This window comes from Dasypus novemcinctus, chromosome 16, assembly GCF_030445035.2.
Source record: "Dasypus novemcinctus isolate mDasNov1 chromosome 16, mDasNov1.1.hap2, whole genome shotgun sequence".
Lineage (NCBI taxonomy): Eukaryota > Metazoa > Chordata > Mammalia > Cingulata > Dasypodidae > Dasypus > Dasypus novemcinctus.
In genome coordinates this window covers 24,304,714-24,323,866 of record NC_080688.1, presented here as the reverse complement: position 1 = coordinate 24,323,866, position 19,153 = coordinate 24,304,714, and the positions used below count along the sequence as shown (strand labels likewise).

Sequence of the window (19,153 nt, the reverse complement as noted above, 5' to 3'; positions counted from 1 at the left end):
ATTGCTTATAGTAGACTATCCAAGAAGATATACATAATGAAAATTAGGGAACTTGAATGAGGAAGTTGCATGTTAGGCTTCTGCACACCAAAATGATAAAGCCAAGCTAATGTAATGTAAAGGTTAGCCTTAGCTTTTGCTCTGTAAATGTAGGACTAAAGAGCCATCGAACCTTTGGATAAACAATACATCTTCCATTCACACTAAACTTCCAAAAATCAGAAGTGCATCTCAAAAGGCAGCTACTAGAACAGTGTGAAAATGAAGCACACAAATTGTCCACTTCACAAAACCTATCATATTTTCTGATGTCATGATTTTGAGAAAATATCTTTAAAAATATTTTCTAGATATGTTTGGGGCTAATAGAAATCAACCATATTACTGAATATCCTGAATGATCAAGAAATAGTTGTAAAATCCAAAATCTTTCCTGTGTCTGTTTATTTCTAGAAAATAGTCAGGTATTAAGATCAATCAAGTCACCTTGGAACCAACAAATATTTCCTTTCAGCAATTTGCAAATTTGCCCTAAATCACAGTTATCTTTTAAGTGATGAGTGGAATTATTTAAAATTGTTGGTTAAAGCTCATGATAATTCTAAACTAAAAATTAAAATCGTTTTTATTAAAAATAAGTTAGTAACTCACAACTGTCATCAAGTCTAAACTATCTTTCTGAAAATGTTATTTCTTACAATTAGTATTTAAGAAAGATTTAGGCAACACTTAATGTGTTTGCATTAAATAATGCATTAAATGCATGTATGCTAGGGTGAAATACAGATATAATTTGCTATTATTTTGTGATCCAGGAAAAAATCTTCCCAAATATTATACTTTCAGCAGGTTTTTAACCCCACACACATTGTTCTTGTTTGGGAGGATGAGGGTGGAAAACAGAGGAAACCAAGTTATAAGGAGTTTATTCTTTTTTGCTTTCCTTGTAATGTCTAAGTTATGTGTATTTTTCAGTTGCGGTAGTCGGGAAGTAGGATCTGCAGCATTTTTTTTTTTTACCATGTTCAGTGCCAGAGTTGTCTGATAGGTTGGCATAGCCATATTTGGTATTTTTGAAAAAATACGTATATCATCCTGACAAATCCAGCTACTTGGGATTTCTGTTCCTGGCTGTGACAAAATGTTTGCTACAGAGCAGGGAGCGTGCGTACAAAGCAGGCACTCTTAAAACACTAAGCCCAAGGCTCAGTTAAAACAGCCAATGGCACCAGAAAAGGGACACGTTTTTACAATGAAGGATTTGGTGTATTCCGTTGTTTTTACAATAGATTTTTTTCTATTAAGTAACAAATGTGTGTTTAAATTTTTAAAACTGTATTATTTTTATAAAAGAAGACCAAAACTTATTCGACATAGAGAAAAAAAACAGTGACTGCTCTTTTGATTTCAGAAGCAGTATCATAAATTGTATTTATAAGTTCAATACTTCAAAAAGATTGGCTGCAGTTTAAGTAGAGATTGAAATGCAGACAAGGTCAAGAAGTAACCAAACATACACAGAATTAATTTTATTTAAAGAATAGTTCCCAAATGAACCATCTTTAATGTAAAGGAGTTTTCTTGTTTTAACCTCCTTGTAGATAAGGCAGAGAATCTTAGAGAAACTGAAATTGAGTTACACCAAGGTTCATTTGAGAAACACTGTGACTGTGCATAGGGAAACTGTGTTCAGGTATTGTCTCCTCTCTAGTTCTACAATTTTTTGTTTCTTATCATCAAAGGTACCCATGGGCTTTCACTTGGGCCATGAAATTTGGCCCAAGCTTTATAAGTGTTAGATTTCTCAAAAACAAATCAGCCCCAAATTCTCAAGATTGGGGAATGAACAATGGACCAAAATAGACTTACTAGTATTCTACTATAGATTTATTGAGTGAACTTTTATCATAGATTTGGATGCAGTGGCCACCAGAGGTTGAGGGAAGGGATAGGGAAAACAGGTGCAATATGGGGGCATTTTTGGGACACTGGAATTGTCCCACATGACATTGCAGTGAGTGAAGGATACAGACCATTACCTATTTTGTCATAACTTACAAAATTGTGCGGGACAGAGTGTAAACTATAATCCATTGTGAGCGGCAATGCTGCAATATGTGTTCATCAATAGTAACAACTGTACCACACTAATGAAGGATGTTGTTAGCGTGGGAGAGTGTGTGAGAGGAAGGGAGTGGAGGCTATGGGAATCCCCTATAGTTTTAATGTAACATTCATGTACTCTAAAGCTTCTTTTAAAAAAATAAATAAAAAACAAAACAAATCGGGTTTCCTAAGAAAGCTTGTTTTCAGAAGGGAAGAAATTAGACCTTCTTTTATCTTCTCTCCATAGACCCTATGTTTTACAGCTGTGACATGGTAGATGGACAGGTCCAGAAGTGAGGAGGTATGTGCTCAAACCAAGGGCTCACAATCTCTGGGTAACCTGGCTCCTGATGGCCATGCTGGCAAATACTTATTGCAGCTAAGATTCCAAGTCTCACCAAATCTAAGATAGGAAGTTGATAAAACTTTCAGTATCTGAAAGCAATAAAAAGCAGCCTAGGCTATTCTTGAAGACCCCGAGAAGAACTCTCCAAGATGCCTTCTGAGGTTGGCAAGATAGGGGCGGACTGACTTGAGAGGTTAATTTGAAGGTCAGGTATTACTATTTAAAAGGAAGTGAGGAAGAGTTGGAGAGGACATGGTTGTGCAAGCTGGAATAGAGAAACCCCATGAAAAATGAACGTAATGAACCATCCTCTGCCAAGGCCCTGGGATGCTTACATTATTGTGCTGGTCAGGGGAGGATGCAGAGGCTTGGGCCAGCGGGTGGTGGGCTTCAGCCTTTCATACCTACCATCATCGCAATAAGGGCACAGATGTAACTCTGTTTCATAATAAACTGGAACACAGAGACCATGGCATGAACTTTAACGCTTCTTTTATCCTCATGGCTCCTTTCCTCTTCATATTCTTCATTTTCATACTCTTCTTCCTCTTTCTTTTCTAGATGGACAAATACTTTATATAACTATTTGTGCGAAGATGTACATTTTGCCTAAATGTCCCAAGCAGGGCAGCACATGCACACTTTTTAACACAGCCCTTGGTTTCTGACTTGAGAAATTACTTCCAATGGGTCAAGCTATTGAGAATTCATTCTGCAAGTTCTGCCCGGTAAGTGCAATGGAATGGAATGCTCAGAAATGGCAGAGAACGTCAGCCCAAGAGGGTGTGGAAGGCGTGGGGACTGGGGCACCTGTGGTTTCCATCTCCAGGTGCTACAGCCCTGTTTGATCCCCTCCCCGCTGTATGTGGAAGGACTCAGAGACTGGCTGCTAACCCACCAACTCTTCAGAAGTGAGAGGACTGTCATTTCCAAGTTAAGGTTAAAACGTTTGGCTTTTGCCTTGGGAGGCTTCTCATTCTCTCCCTCACTTGTTCTGAGAGAAGCCAGCTGCCATTTCGTGAGCTGCTCTTTGGAGAGCCCCAGGTGGCAAGAGCTGAAGTCTTTCACCCAGCAGCCAGCAAGCACATGTCAGGAGGCAGGTAAGTGTGCTCAAAAGCCAAGCCTCCTCTGGGCATGGCTTCAGATGAGACGGTGGCCCCAGCCGACAGCTTGACGGCTGCCTGGTGAGCCACCTTGGGCTGGAGATATCCAGCTGAGTCACACCCACAGAATCTGTGTGCAAATGTTGTTTTAAGACACTAAGTTGGGAAGTAATTTGTAACATGCTAATAGATAACAATACAAAGAGTATAGGAAGCATGGGTAGAGAAAAGGTGCAGAAAACTAGGAAACCAACCAACCAACCCCTCTGGCAGAGCAAGCTCTGGGGCACACTGTTGCCCGTAAGGTCCTGGAAAGAGGCAGAGAAGTCATACTGAAGATGGAAAAAACAGGTTAATGGCCGGGGAGAGAGAGAAAACATGGAAAGGTGGGGAGAAGAGGAAACAAAAAAAAGAACAGGTGTGTGTGTGTGTGAAGGAAGGATTTCTCCTCAGCGTGCCTCTAAAGATGTCAGAGTTGCAGCTCTGATTTCACAGATGAAATCATACTTAAGAGGGTGTCCTTTCTGTCTTTCTTCTTAAATTAAGCAGGCTACCTATAAATGGCTTACAGCAGGGGGTTGCTTAGCACCATAAGGAGAAAGTACAATGCACTGAGCAATCAGTGCCCACACGTGCCACACATGTGCGCTCCTTCAGCTAGCCCCGAGGCAGGGGTTTGCAGCATTTCCTGGGACCCAGCCCCTGTCGTCCACTCCTCCAAAGTCAGGGCTGGGCGAGCCAAGGGTTTATATGGGAAAGTCAGTGGGTCTTCTTCATGAAGAAATAGAATTTGGTAGGTTTTACAGAGGTGTTGCTGGTTATGACACTTCTAGGCAGAGAGATCCAATAAAAATAAATTTCCCGTTTTCGTTTCACTTTTGAAAGCTCACTTTATAATTTGAGTATGTCTGAGTTTGCTTCATCAGCAGTCAAAAGTCCACTATCTCTCCGGTAAATACTGTAAAAATAGAAAAATGTCTAGGCTGTGGCATAAAAGTCTCAGACTTCAGGGGAGTCATAAATGCTGATTCCAGGGCTCTGCCCTGGGTAGTTCTATGCAGAAGACCTGGAGACTACACATTGGACAGCACTATTACTGTCGTTCCTGGAGAAGGTCAGTATGGGAAAACCTTCTTTTGAGCCTGGTTTGCAAAGTAAAGTGCATGCAGCTGGGAAGCAGAAGAGGGCAAATACTGGTAGAGGCTCCTCGCAGATCCCTGGTGCCTTCTGGCAGGGCAGGGTGAGTATGGAAACTGAGCTTCCAGGATTGGAGGAATGTGGGAAACTGAGCTTCTCTAACCTTGCTGAGGAAGTGGAGAGTGTGCCTGACCTTATGAATTGTGAAATAGCTGCACCATCAAGGCCAAGAGTGGGAGGTGCTGATACGAGATGAGGAAAAAGAGAGAGTCAGTGTTTGCCTAATGAAGAACAATTTAAAAAAAAAAAAAAGACACTGGTGAAAACATAAGGCAACCACTGATGCAAATTGGAGGGCTGCTGGCTGTTTACTAAAGACAGGAGAATGTAAGACAACTGTCACTTTAACACCTCTTACGAAGAGATGAAAATCCTCTGTAGTCTTGTGGAGCCAAACTCTGGCTGCCTGCATGCATTTTAGTGTGCTTCTCTTCCTTCCTAAAAATGAACTAGCTAGTTCCGTCTTATGGATTAGTGCATTCCTCTAGGTCTCCATTTCTTGTTTCCCCGGAGGAAAGAGGTGAGCAAACAGCTGCTTTATAGAAATGAAGAACTAGTGTTGACAAATATTCACATTCTTCAAGGGATTTCAGACATTTCCATTTCTAGGTCAGAGCTGCAGCTTTTCAAAGGGTGGTTACATTTAAATTAAAAAAAAAAATGCCGCGTAGGCCAAAACATCAGTCCCAGAGCAAGATCTTAGTCGCAGATAACCAATTTGTCATGTCTACTAATAGTCTGTTTTCCCTCAACCTAAAAACCAAAGCAAACGGACTAGAACAAAGTTTGACCCTTTCTTTTTTTTTCCATAAGCAAACCAAAAAAGGTCTTTCTCAAATGACTTATGCAATAACCAGAAAACTGTTAACAATAATTACAATCTCTATTTATAGGAAGACGAAAGTACATTTAAGCACCTGGCCTAACACGAAAATAAGTCAACATGTTTAAAATAACTTGACCTTTTATTTTCAAATTTGCCCCATTATGCCACTTATTTTGTCTACAAGGCTATAACACACATAGCCACAGGATGCCGCAAAATATAGGCAGAACTTTTCCTAATAGGAAATTAGTATCAATCATAGTGATCGCGAGGATAGCACCTCTGTTTATGGGAAGAAAAAAGAAAAAAAATCAAGCTAAAAAGAAAAAGAGAAAAGAGAGCGGCCAAGCGTCTGACGGGAAGGAAGGGAGCGCGTGGCGCGGCGTGCACCTGCCCGGCGGGCTCCTTACCTGAGGATCCCTCCGAGGGCTCCCAGCGGTACTGGGGGGTGGAGTACCTGTCGGCTTTGGGGCCGTTCTCCAGGGGGAGGCCGGGGTGGATGGTGTGGTAGTCCACGGTGGTGCAGTTCACTGTCACCAGCAGACCCTGCAGGGGAGCACAGAGAAGGGGCTCCCGTGAGGGCAGCTGTGGTGCTGAAACACAGCTCTGCCTCCTCCTTCCCCGCTCGCCTCCAGAATGGAACAATCATCACCCCCCCCCCCCCCCAACTATTTTAGCAATCTGCACAAGGTCTACTCTCTCTCCAAGTCTCTTCTCCACTGAGTGATGGCAAAACGAAATGTGAAGTCTGAGCTGGTCGCATTCTGCTAAAATATCGTGCAATGCCCTCTCCACCTGGAGCCCACCGCCCATCCTGCCCCACACCCCAGCCTGCTCCGCACAGGTACTGAGGCAGCGCTTTCGGGTCACATCCTCTGAGGGTCTCTGCCTGATTCCGCAAATTTAGTGTTGAGTGTTCTAAGCGACAGTTTCAGGTTGTGTTTTTTTTTTCTCTTCTGTTTCCTTGGCTTTACAATTTTTGACATAGCCGTGTACATATAGACAGACTCAACACATTTGTGTGTTGTGTGTGTGTGTCTCCATATGTGTGTGCTTCTCCATAGACATCCAAGACTCCCTATTCAAATTATGTACTGGGCAATCTGCAGAGCAAAATGCTTAAAAGAAACCCACCAAGGTGGCTTTTTACAAGAAAAGTTTAAATACATTTTGTGTGATTATATTCTCATATTATATAAATCATTGTTTTACCGGCAACAAATCAAGGTGATTTCTGTAAAAAAAATAAAATTCAAAACTTCTGAAAACTTTCGAGATCATTAAAATATACTCAAAGGAGGTAATTCCACTTGTGTCACTTTAACATCACTTCCATATGTACACGTGATAATTCTAATGATATACTAACATCAGATGGTTTGTAGTCGTCTTGGGTCATGGACAAAAGCTGCAAAAAGCAATGCAGGAGAGTATGTTAATAGGTAAGCTGAAAGCATGATGTTTATTTAGAACTGTAACTTTTACTATACACTTACCATTCTCTTAAACAGGCTGGAAGTGCGTATGTTAAAGATTGCCATGCAAAATATAAAGGAGCAAGTGACTGAATTGCATATAAAATGCTGCTGTTTATTATAATGATTTTCCAGCTTCTGATGTTAAGTCCTAATCATAACAACAAATAAGCAGTCATAAACCTTATGACTACAAAAACTGATTTGTATTCCTCAAGTGTTTTGTTCTAATAGAGTAAGCTGCTTGGTTTTTTACTCATAGAAGCTTTTAACCGTCGGCAAAATTCTGAATATAGCTACATTTCAAGAAATCGAAGCTTCATAATAAAGAAAATAGATTTGTAGTGAGGCTTGAGATTATTTTCAAGCTTTCCAAGCTGTTAACAAAACAATAATTATTACAGAATGGAGCTATTTTTAATCGTTAGTGCTATATGGTTCCCCAAATTAAAAGGCATTTGCTATGCCAGTTATCAAATTTTTTCATCTCAGGACTCCTTTACATTTTTAAAAATCACAGAGGATCCCAAAGAGCTTTTGTTTATGTGGGTTCTATCAGTATCTACCATACTAGAAAGTAAAATGGAGACATTAAAAATGTTTATTCATTCATTTAAAATAACAATAGCCCATTATGTTTTAATATGAATAAATGTATTAAAGTAGTTATACTTTCCAAAATATGGCAGAAAGAGTGGAATTATTTTATGCTTTTGCAAATCTCTCTAATATCTGGTTTAAGAGAATACAGCTGGATTCTCATATTTCTTTCTGTATGAAATCTGTTGTGATATATCGTTTTGGTTGAAGTATATGGAAAAAACCTGACACAGAGCCATGTGGTTGGAAAAGTAAGAAGGAGTATTTTAAAAACCTATTCAGAAATCGTGGATAATCTCCTTGGATACCTCCCCAAAAACTCAGTCAGTGATGTCTCTTGATGTTTAGTTACAATGTAGAATCTGAAACCATGGCAATGAACTGTTCATATTTCTAGTATATTAAAACCCACTTATATAGCAAATGCCCTGAATGGATCTTGTAAGCATGCCATTATAATATCACACATTGGTGACTTTGAAACTGTTGGTTTAGTGAGTGAGGCAACTCTATCAGAAACTGATACACCTCATTAAACAATGTTAAAAAAGGACATTTATTAAAATTGCCACCCATCTCATCAGAAATGTCCTTAAATATTGAGAAGTCTTCAAGTTTGCAGTAGCATATACAATCTTCCAATATTCTAATTTGTACTCAAAAGCTTGAATTTTATCATTGACAGCACAAGCTGTCAGGTGCTTCCCTTGAAACGATGGTTGCACTTCATTTATTTTCAAGTACATGTCTGCCAAATACCCAAATGCTGAATAACCATCATTCAGCTGTCTGTGGTTCTTTCAAGTAGAAATAGCATGCTGTGGGAAACAGCTCACAGAGCTCACAGTACCAGCTGTGGGTCAAGTGTGCCTCATAGACATGGCCAGCATACCTGCACAGGCAACAGTTCATGCAAGCTTCCCTTTTGTGACTCAGGATATTAAAAAATGTGTTCTCTGAGGTTGAGATTTAATAAAAGTAATAACTATTTCTGGTTCATCAATGATATTCTTAAGACCTCCTCCCTTTTTTCTACAGAAGTATGGCTGGGTGACAACCATGCACTTTGGTGTCACTGCATTGATTCTTGCTCAGGTAGCAAAACATTTTCTCACTATTGCTTTATTTACATCATCAGTGCAAATGTAAACACCACAAAAAAGGCAAATTATATTTTACTATTATTATGGAAGTAGTTTTGGGCTTGTAAAGTCCTCCAAGGTTCCCTGGAAACCCTAAGAGGTTTGCAGACCATACTTTAAACACTGCTGGGCTATCCTCTGTTGATATCTATCATTTAGTGAAATAGGCAAGATAATCTGAAACATAGGGTCTTAGTTTGCCGGAGCTGCTATGACAAATACTAAGGATTGGATTGGCTTAAACAATGGGAATTTATTGTCTCATGTTTTTGAGGGCTAGAAATCCAAAATTGAGATCTCAGCAGGCCGTGTTTTCTCCCAGAGTCTTCTCTGGGAGCCTTCTGGAACTGGCTTGCTGGTAATCCTTGGAGTTTGTTGGCTTGCATGTCTCCCTCTGTCACATGATGATCTGCTTCATTCTCTGGCTACTTCTGACTTCTGGCTTCTCCTTCCATGTGCAACTTCCTTTTCTCATAAGGACTTCAGCCATACTGGATGAAAGTTTGCCCTCATTCAGTTTGTTCACATCTTAACTGATGATAACATCTTCAAAGGTCCTGTTTATAAATGAGTTCATATATATATATATATATATATCTTTTGTAGGGGACATGATTCTATTCCCAATACATGGTGAGATAAGAGAGAGAGAAAAAGGCTCTTGCAGGTCCTCAGACAGCTTGGCCCCCTCTCTAGTCCACATTGCTGTCAGCACCATGCAGCAGCTTAGTCATCGTCTGACCCTCCCTGAGCCCAGGATAGAAATGCTCAGAATGAGCGTGTGACGGTTGTCACCAAACAATTCAGAAAATCTACTACTTAGTTCTCTGACATTCTGGGAAGCAAATGCTGGCCCCATCCAACAATGACAAGAGTATTTTTCTTTACAACAATAAAAATAGAGAATTTTAGCAAATCAACATAGCACCGAGTAGTGTTCAAAATGATGAATGATCAAAAGGTTATATGAATTCCCAGAGTGTGACTCACCTTTCCTTTTCAAGATATACCATTGACTCACAGTATTATGGGACGTACTTCATCAGGCTCTTATAGATTGTTTGATCTTCTTTTAGTGGTTCTGTGACTTATTTTTTGGCTGGCTAACCGATAAGAGTGAGATTCTTTTCTGCTATATATTTCAACCCTGACACATTCACCACCTAGTGCCAACAGATGAATGTGCTCCTAACAATTTTTAGTTTGTTTTAAATACAAATTAATTTTTTAAATTATGAAAATCCTTTCTTTTTATGATTAAGAGAATTCATTAGAAAGCACTGAAATATAAAATTGTGTCTTCATGGTATATGATGGAACCCTGGTTATTTCCTGTAGAAGCGCCGGGCTCTTCTCCCTGATCTACTAAGACTCCTAAAGCAGATTATAGAAATTGTGAGCTACCTGAATTTGTTGTGTGGGATTCTATGGCTCAGATTCAATGATAAAATATCCTTGACAATAAAAAAGTAAATTGGAAAGTGGATATTCCTTTCTTAACGCCTTACTTTTCTCTCGTCGGTTGGGTAATGGGCTGCGTACCACAGGCTGCGTCTCCTCTCGGCTGTTATTTGAACAGGGCTACAAGCCAAGGCTCTGTCCTCTTCCTTGACCCCCTCCTCCTGCACCTGAAACACAGAATTACCCGAAGGACCAACTCTGCTTCCCAGAGCAGCTCCCCAACAGCCTGGGGGAATGTGAGATGACGTTTGACACTTATCTCACTATGATTATGCTTTAGAGTTAAGGTATACAATTTATGGGGTTTTATCAAGACATTTAAAAAATTATACATAAGCCTACTAGGTACATTAATATTAAATGTTCCCTGTTCCCCACTGAACCCCATAAAAAGCAGGAATATGTTTAAAGGCAGACTCATTCAGAATTCACATATAACATTAAGCAAAAGCATATCTGCTGCACAAAACTTCCCTTGCCCAATGAGACATTTGCCTCAATTAGCCCATTGGATCTGACCTTCGGTCTAGGAGAGATGAGAAAGACAAAGCATAAAGAACAGAACGTGTTTAGGTGCTTTAGATGGCCCCCTAATGTGGGTGTCCCAATGAAAAGTGTAACAAAGTTATCCTTGATATTGGATGGAGAAGCAGCTTCATTTTATGGCCCAATATCTAGTCCCCAGTGAGTCCAGACAGAGCAGGAAGGATCCAATTCCTTGGGTGGGAAGTCATCCTTGTTGGGTAGGGGCCCATGGATTATATTTAACTCTTGGCACCTGCTTTTCTCGTTTGCTGATAGACCTGAGCCTCAGGGCTCACATTTGGTGGCCAACATTTTTCATTAAATATCCTTGGTTGTGCTCAGCCTATGATATCCTCAGCCACCTGTCTCACAACATTACCTCACTGAGAACGACGTTCTGTTGCAGCCCACCTAAATAAAGACCACCTGAAGTGTTGGCACTATCTCCTCCAGATATTGTGCTTGTTAAATCACTATTCACAATATGGCCGGCAGCTTAGTTTATCTTCCTAGCACGTCCTTCTCTTCCTTTGCTTCCAGGACAGCCTGAAGGGGTCATGGCTTAACCTTCACCCTAAATGACAGCCTCTATATTTAAGACTTGCATTATTTGAGAAATGATGTGCGTTATCATGGAAAACACTAAAAGCCCTGGGAACTTGTATTAACTTGAGTGCTTCAAAATCATTCCATTATTTGTAAGACACTGCTCAGGAATAGTTCCCATAATATACATTACTTTTTTATGTGTATATTTTTATTTGTGTATGTGTCACATATACACATTCATAGGTGTGTTGGTAGAGGAAATGAACATACTGCACACCATAAAGGATTTTGCTGGCACAATCAAATTTTAGAAGAGAATTGGAGAAAAATGTAATCCAAGATGGCTGGGCCTCCTCCTGACCCTAAAACCATTACATAGCTAGACACCTCTTATCTGTGGGCCAGCGGGAAGGCATATGCGAACAGCCTACAAGGATGGCCTCAGTGATCCAGGCTTGGCCTGTCTGCACAGTGGAGGGGGCCACCTCACCGGGGATTGGTCACAGGCCCCGTTTCCATGGTCCCACTTCTGCTAGGGATGGAGGGAGGCAGGGCATCTCACTCAGCTTTATTTCTGCTATGTGAGTCTCTTCCCATTTGCTTCTTTTATCTGCTTTTCCTCTGGTAGAAAACACCACTCTTGAGAATAGGGTCATTGCTATTGTGGTCACTGGCTCTCTCCCCAGTCCCTGGTCCCGCACACAGATGGCCTTCAGTAAACATTTGTTGACTGACTGACTGAATGAATGAGCAGATGAATGAATGTGTAGGCACAGCCTGTGGGTCAGAAAGTAGGAGAACGCTTCTGGGTTTCCAGCAGAAGGTGAGCCATGCAGAAGTCACTGGAAGGGTAGTGGCTGTGCCCAGAGAACACAGACACCTCGCTTCTCCTCCTGCAGGTGGTGGGTGAAACGGTGTGAAACCCTCCTCTACAATACTTGCCCTCTTCAGTGCCAATTAAGATACCTTACCCCTGAGTGTATTAAAGTCATTTAGGGCAGGCAATAACAGCTGGCTGCAGTTTTCTGCCACTGAAGGGAAAAAGAGAGAAACCATTCAGTCTCTGTGGACCTGCCCTCCAAAGTGTCATGTACAGGTTAATATTCCCATGGGGTGATGAGAAGGCAGGGATCCGAGTCCCAAATTATGCATGAAGATGAAAAAGGGCAGTTTCTACCTGGTCCTGATACCATTCAGCTCAATGAAATGTTCAGGGGGCTACAGGCCCACTTACAACATGGCTGCCCATGCGATGCCCTCAGCACTGTGGGAACCCCCAATCCCTGCAATAACGGGAGTGTACACCACCCAACTTCATCGTAAACACACATGGACTTGAACCTGAATTCTACCTTCAATAAATGTGTGATTTCAGACAAAGCACTTCATGTTTCCAGCCTGTTTCCTCATCTGTAAGATGAGTATCATAAGAACTGCTCTTCACATGTTCAATGAGAGACCATATGCAAAGAGCTTAGCAGATAACTGACAGCCTGGCATTTAGTAAGTGCTCAATAAAACCCCAGCATTCCATTCTCCTCCTACCTGCCCCCCTCAACAGCATGTAGTGATACTGGCAGGAAGGCTAGCCTTAATTTTCATAGTGTTTGTATTCATGCAAGACTCCTGATGGGATGAAAACACTCTTAACTAGAACATTGCAGTCATATTTGAATATAGTACTGATTAATCAGCTTCTCTCCGGCAAGGAATAGAAATGAGTCATTTCACCTGGCGAGTCCAGGCTAACATTGCAGACAAGATCATGAAAAGCTTCTTAGCCTTACAAGGGGTTCTTGTAGCCAGATGCGGATCAGTGTTGCTAGCGTGTAGTACATCACCAGCAGCAGGATGGGGTTGGCATGGTGATACCAGGACAGCTCAGGGTTGACTATGATCTTCCAGGTACTGGAGCAGTCTGTTTGAATTACTGATTTGATGCCAAATAATCTGTTTAAAAATAAAGGGAAAAAGAGCAAAAAAGATGCAATAAATTATATGATCTCAGAATAAAAGCACCTTTATTTTTGCAACAACAACAAAGTGATTTATTACTGTTAATGTTGAACAAACTACAACCAAGTTGATTCTGGAAGAAATATTGGTTAAATCTTGGCTCAGGCACCTAAAAGTGCATTATAGCAAAAACTTGAATTTCTGGACTGGATTGGAATGTTTCTGGACTGGATTGGAATTAAGGTCATTCTGTAAGACAATCTACCATGAAAAAAATGGAAATAAGAGTTTAGACACAGAAAGTATCTGATACAGAAACTGAGATATTTATATTTCCAATGTGGGAAAACCTAGGACTCAAAGAAAACAAACCTATCACATTATTAGAAGAAAGAAGAGGGCATTCAGAAACTAAAGGCAGAAAGCAGTGCACCATGGAAATATCTGTGTGTGAAGTTACTAATACACTGAAGTTGCTGAAAAGTGCCTTGTTTGTAATACATTCATTCAATACACATTATATATATATATGTGACTGATGCCAACAATAGCTAATCTTTACATTGGTTCAAAACATGGGTAATATTAAATTTTTGCATTCCATTAGGAATTTACTCATTTTTAGTGGTCAGTCAGTCCTATTTAAACTCTGCATTACTGAAATGTAAAGTGTTTGGATAAAACATAAGTCCAACTAAATGGGTAAATATTTTGTTTTTGGAAAGACTTAAAATAATCTATTCATCATTGGGCAAATTTGGAAATTGGACACCATTCTATAATGTAGCCATAACATTCACTCACTGTAAACTGGGGTTTCTGTAAGATATATTTTCATCAGTAATTATATATATGGGAAATTTCAATGCTTTATAACTGATGAACATGTGCCTTGAAATATGACTTTATGGGCTTGTTAAATTTTGAAAGGTCTATTTTTCATGTTGATTACCACTATATAATCAGAGTGTAACTGATTATATCATAGAGAATAGGGTAAAAATATGATCCACTTAAAAACTCATTTTATATGAAATTTTCTAATACAGGACTCTGCTAAGTGAATCAAAACCTTTACATGCTAAGAGAGTTGCATGCATTTCGTTGTTTGCATTCTTTATTTATTTTTGTAAATTTCCTTTAATTTTGGGGTTATAGTCTTCATTCAGCTATAATTTCCTCAAAGATTTCAGTGTTTTCTATCACAATGCAAATTCAGTATTGAATTTCTGAACACTGATTTTAAAAGTAAACTAAATAGAAAGCAAATTAATTTTATTCAATTTTTTTAGAAAAAAAAGTTATACTAGAACTTGCTTTTATTTTATCTTTTCGTCTAAGACCAGGCAGGTTTTTGTTACCATTTGACAGAAAAGTTTCCTGAGTGCAAACAGAGATGCTCCACTTAGAATACTGAAATGACCTGAAATATTTCTGGGGTCCTGGATTAAAATGTTAATTTCTTGTGGAAAGTACACAGAACTGAAAGCTTTTAGATCTAAAATAAGATGATCTTAATCGTCTTTTGGATTAATCAAAGCTGGCGGTTTTCAGACCTCACACATGTGCCAGAAGTGACCTCATCAAATGTCAAATTAACAACCCCTGTTTTACCCCATTGGAAATTTAGTAGATTATTTTCCACAGTGGCTTGTAACTGTTCCATGGACCTCCTGAAAGACTTAATATCACATCAACACTCTATGTGTTACCTTTGATATCATCTTATTCCAGACTAATTTTGGACATTTCTACATGAATACTGAAGAATCAGTTGTATATTTTGTACTGACAGTACTAACAAACATGACTAGAAGCTATAGAATAGCAAATTGTTGTCCCTTACAAGGACATGTTTTTTCTAAAAGAGCTTTGCAAATACAGCATGATCTAAGACTTCTCTCTCTCTCTTTTTCGTAAGAGACTGGATACTATAGAAATAATTGCTTGATAAGATGGGAAATTTGTACTTTGAAGTTTCACATCCTTTCAGGTACTGCAATGATCTTACTCAGTATGCACATTTACTTAAATTACTTCATCTTTATATTGGACCTCCTAGAATCCAGGATTGTTTCTTTTTTATTCTTTCTTGTAATAAGCTTTATTTTTAGAGAAGTTTCATATTTACAGAAAATTTACACCAAAAGTATAGGGAATTCCCATATAACCCCCCCCCGCCCCCACATACACACACACATCCATACACATAGTTTCTCCTATTACTTACTTCTTCTTGATATTGCTAATACAAAGAAAAGTGATGTCATAGTGTCAGCCCTCCAGGAACTCATTCTCTACCTGTGATGATGTGGTATGCTAGTTTGTTGAGAGCAGATGTTGGAAACACTTTTTGCCTGTGGGGGTTTGGGGTGGATGCTGGGAAGAGTAGTTGGTCAGACGAACCCTGGGTGTTGAGGATGTCCATCCAAAAAGCCTTAGATGAGCAGATAAAATAAATTATGAAAAACTGATGAGGTGTTGCCAGGTTGGGGGCAGGGGTCTAAGGAAGGGATTGGACATAGAAAGAGCAAAGACTCTACTTAGTTATTGAGGCATCACTGGGAATGAAAAAGTTCATTCAATCTTGATGATTCCCAAATGAGTGCTAGTATCTTTATGGTGGTTTTGGGCTTGGAAGATCTTCTAGCATTCAAATTCATTAAATAAAAATATCGATACTTTTGAAATTTACCAGTCCCTAAAATATCTGAAAATGGCTATGTGAATTCTTTCCATAGAGATTTCTCTCTGCCTGAGAAGCATATGAATGGCACAACTATGGAGTAGTGCAGTCCCATTTACTGCTAGTTTAGAAGCTGAAAGATAAAACTTTCCTTTTGGCATATCCCTTGCTTATCTCTGATCCAGGCCCAACTCTATCAATAAGGTACATTGGTATATTTGGTAAATGACTCACCATTTCTGAATTTTGGCATCCTTATGAAATTTAATAGAATTGGGGGTTGGTTGGAGATATAAGCATGTGGACAAGGAAAGGGCATTTTCAAGATCTAATGCTAAATGCTTGAGATTGAATAAGCTCTTTCATAACCTAAAGGATACTGGAAGGCAGGTCCCCACGTGGAGATAGGTTACCAGAGGATGTACCATACCTTCAAGACACATGTCCATAGAACAGGTCCTCAACTTCTCTTGGATATGTTAATGCAAAGGGAGGGCCTGTGTCTCTAGATTCTCTCGCCTCTCTTTCATCCTGCCCACTACCCTAGTTATCTTCCTAAAACCCAGATAAGCACATCACCTTCCTATTAAAAAAAACACTTTGAGAAAATAACTCAGAGTCCCAAGCATAGTATTTCCACATGCCTTCAATCACTCAGCCTCATTGTCCTTCTTCTCCCAGACACTGTAAATTTTAGTTACGCTAGGCTATTTGGTGTTTATCATGACAGCTTGGTGGCCTTGGTCTTGCTATTCCTTGTATAGCCAGAGTTCTTTCCAGGTAGTAGGGACTTTTCTGGTATCGGTTGCCTAATGAAAAATTAAGGATATATGTCCCAGGTGAGTTTTTTCCACTCCTTGATAAAGCATATTCCAGGCAGCAAGTCATGCAGGGCTTCACAGGCTCTCTAATTTCTCTCACGACAACTCCAGCACCACTCCCAGCTGCATCATCTAACATACACATATCCATGTATTCTTTCTACATCCCCTAATATTGTAGGGGTCACTTAGATTATCAGCTGCATAGGAATGACTGCTGTGGCCCATCATCAGAACCATTATGCTAATGTATGACAACTAGTTTCTGCTGTAAGCATCAGTTCCTCTTCATTCTTATTTTCAATCCAGATATTATTTTACAGTTAATATAAAGCAAAAATTTAAAAGCAATTCTCAACACTTTTTACTTAGAATTCTTTTTCTTTTTCCTCTTCCCTTTTTTAGCTGGAAATCCTTGACGAGGCAAGACCTAGCTCCAATACTATCATCTCTGAGAAACTTTTTTTCATGTTTCCAAATTGGAATCACTTTGTCCTCCACAACTGCATTTTTAATCACAGTTTGTAATTCTATTACTATTAGTTTGTGGGCTTGTCTCTTTGGCCAGTTTGATCCTAATTCTTTTAAAAAAGGGTATATATCTTGACACTGGTATTTCTGACAGTGTCTAGTATACAGCAGGCTTTATAGGTAAGTTGATTTAATTGAATTAATAAATATCAGAATAAGCTATTCCATTAAGTTAGTTGATTGTTGGTTAGAGAGGGGTAGAATGTGAAGAATAGCAAAGTTTCTTTTGAGAAAAGGAAAGAAGTGCTGAGAAGGAACTTCAGATATACAAGCACATTCTAGAATATTTGAAGAAACACACTGCAGGCTGAACTCTAACATTTATAATTTTAGTCTCGGTTTGGGAAATAAGAACATAGAATAAGAACATAATAAGGGTATGACAAAGACATTTTGATTTATCTAAAGTTTATTTTGGGTCACAACTAGAAGGCAATTATTGTTTTCTTCAGACTTCAAACAAGAACTTTGAGTTTACCTTCTGAATGGATGAATAAATAAATAAATATGGGTCTAAGACATAAGAAAATCCTAGTTTACATCTAAGAAATAATTAGGAACCAAATATTCATTAGGAACAAAATGTGTAGCAGCCTGGAAGATTCCTTCAAGATCCTACAAATATACTTTAGTTAGGTATAATATACAACACAACAACATAGCAACATGGACATTCTTTCGTCACATTTGATTGCTCTAATTCTGTAGGCCCACGATAGCAGTAGATTCTCTAGGCTCTGCTGGGCCACCCTGGACTCATCATCGATGTTTCTTCACCTTCTACAGCGTGCTTGCTTTGCACTTTTTCTTCTCTCTCTGAAGCACTCATAACATCTGACAACATAGATGGTGATTATGAATTGGCAGGGCATTTATTTCTTCTTGCACATGTTGGCAGATTTATAATACCTCCACCTGTTTCCAGGTCCACATCTGCTCTCCCTCTTGTAATAGAGGCACCCAGCCACTTGCAAGAAATATGTAGTATTGCAAGTGACATCACACTTTTAATTTAGCCTTTCTTCTCAAAAGGTTAGGATTCTTTATGATCCAGCCTTCTCATAATGATTCAGGAAAGTCTTTTCTTCCATTAAATAAGTACTAGTTGAACAGAGTACATGGTTAGGTTGATGACAGGCAGATTTTAAATCCTCTTATAAAGCCAGGAAATATATTCTTTTCAGGAAAGGTAAAATAAATATTTGGAATAAATAATTCTTTAGAAAAACATGTTTTAGCAATCTTACCATTTTTAATCTTAGATCCTTTAGGTAATTGAAAGGAAAGGGGGATGAAATGGAAAGAAGAAATGGAAATGGAAGCAGTGAAGGAAAGCAACTATTTCTCAAGAAAGTTTGACAGTAAATCACAAGCTCTAGATCAGAAACCAGACTCAGGCGAGATGAGGTTTCCCAACACTCAGCTCAGCTAAACTGAGGACATTTTTACATTGCCAGAGCTCTAGGGAACTCAGTGATTTTTATTCTCATGCTTGGAAAGTGGGTTGGTGAAGCACAAAGTCAGTCATTATTATCATAAGGACTTGTGGTTCAGTTGAGTGCCCAGTAACAAACCATTTCACAACTCCCTGAGTCTTGCAAATAGCCTCCAAAAAGGTAATAATGAGACCTTATTTCTGTAGATAAGTCCTCCCTGGTTTAGAGGAATGTGTACAGCCTTTAGGATTAATTGTGTTTGAAGGTGTAAAGCTAGCATCTACTACAGCTGCCCTTAGAAGGGCTGTGGTGATGCAACTTTTAAAGCAAACATGGGTACCCTTAAAAAGCTTGTGGAATTGTGGGAAAAAAATCACCTTAAAATATTCAACT

At 39.3% G+C, this 19,153-nt stretch overlaps 1 protein-coding gene across 1 annotated transcript in view; it reads right to left on the bottom strand.

Moving 5' to 3' along the window:
* The window catches only part of PIEZO2 (piezo type mechanosensitive ion channel component 2), a 504,324-nt gene that overhangs the window by 125,661 nt on the left and 359,510 nt on the right, over positions 1 to 19,153 (bottom strand). The window contains exons 8-12 of the mRNA XM_071208436.1: positions 13,118 to 13,280; positions 10,304 to 10,423; positions 6,948 to 6,986; positions 5,989 to 6,124; positions 2,861 to 3,009 (exon numbers count right to left, since the gene is read on the bottom strand). Coding sequence (XP_071064537.1) covers positions 2,861 to 3,009; positions 5,989 to 6,124; positions 6,948 to 6,986; positions 10,304 to 10,423; positions 13,118 to 13,280 — 607 coding nt within the window. The remainder of the gene's footprint in view (positions 1 to 2,860; positions 3,010 to 5,988; positions 6,125 to 6,947; positions 6,987 to 10,303; positions 10,424 to 13,117; positions 13,281 to 19,153) is intronic.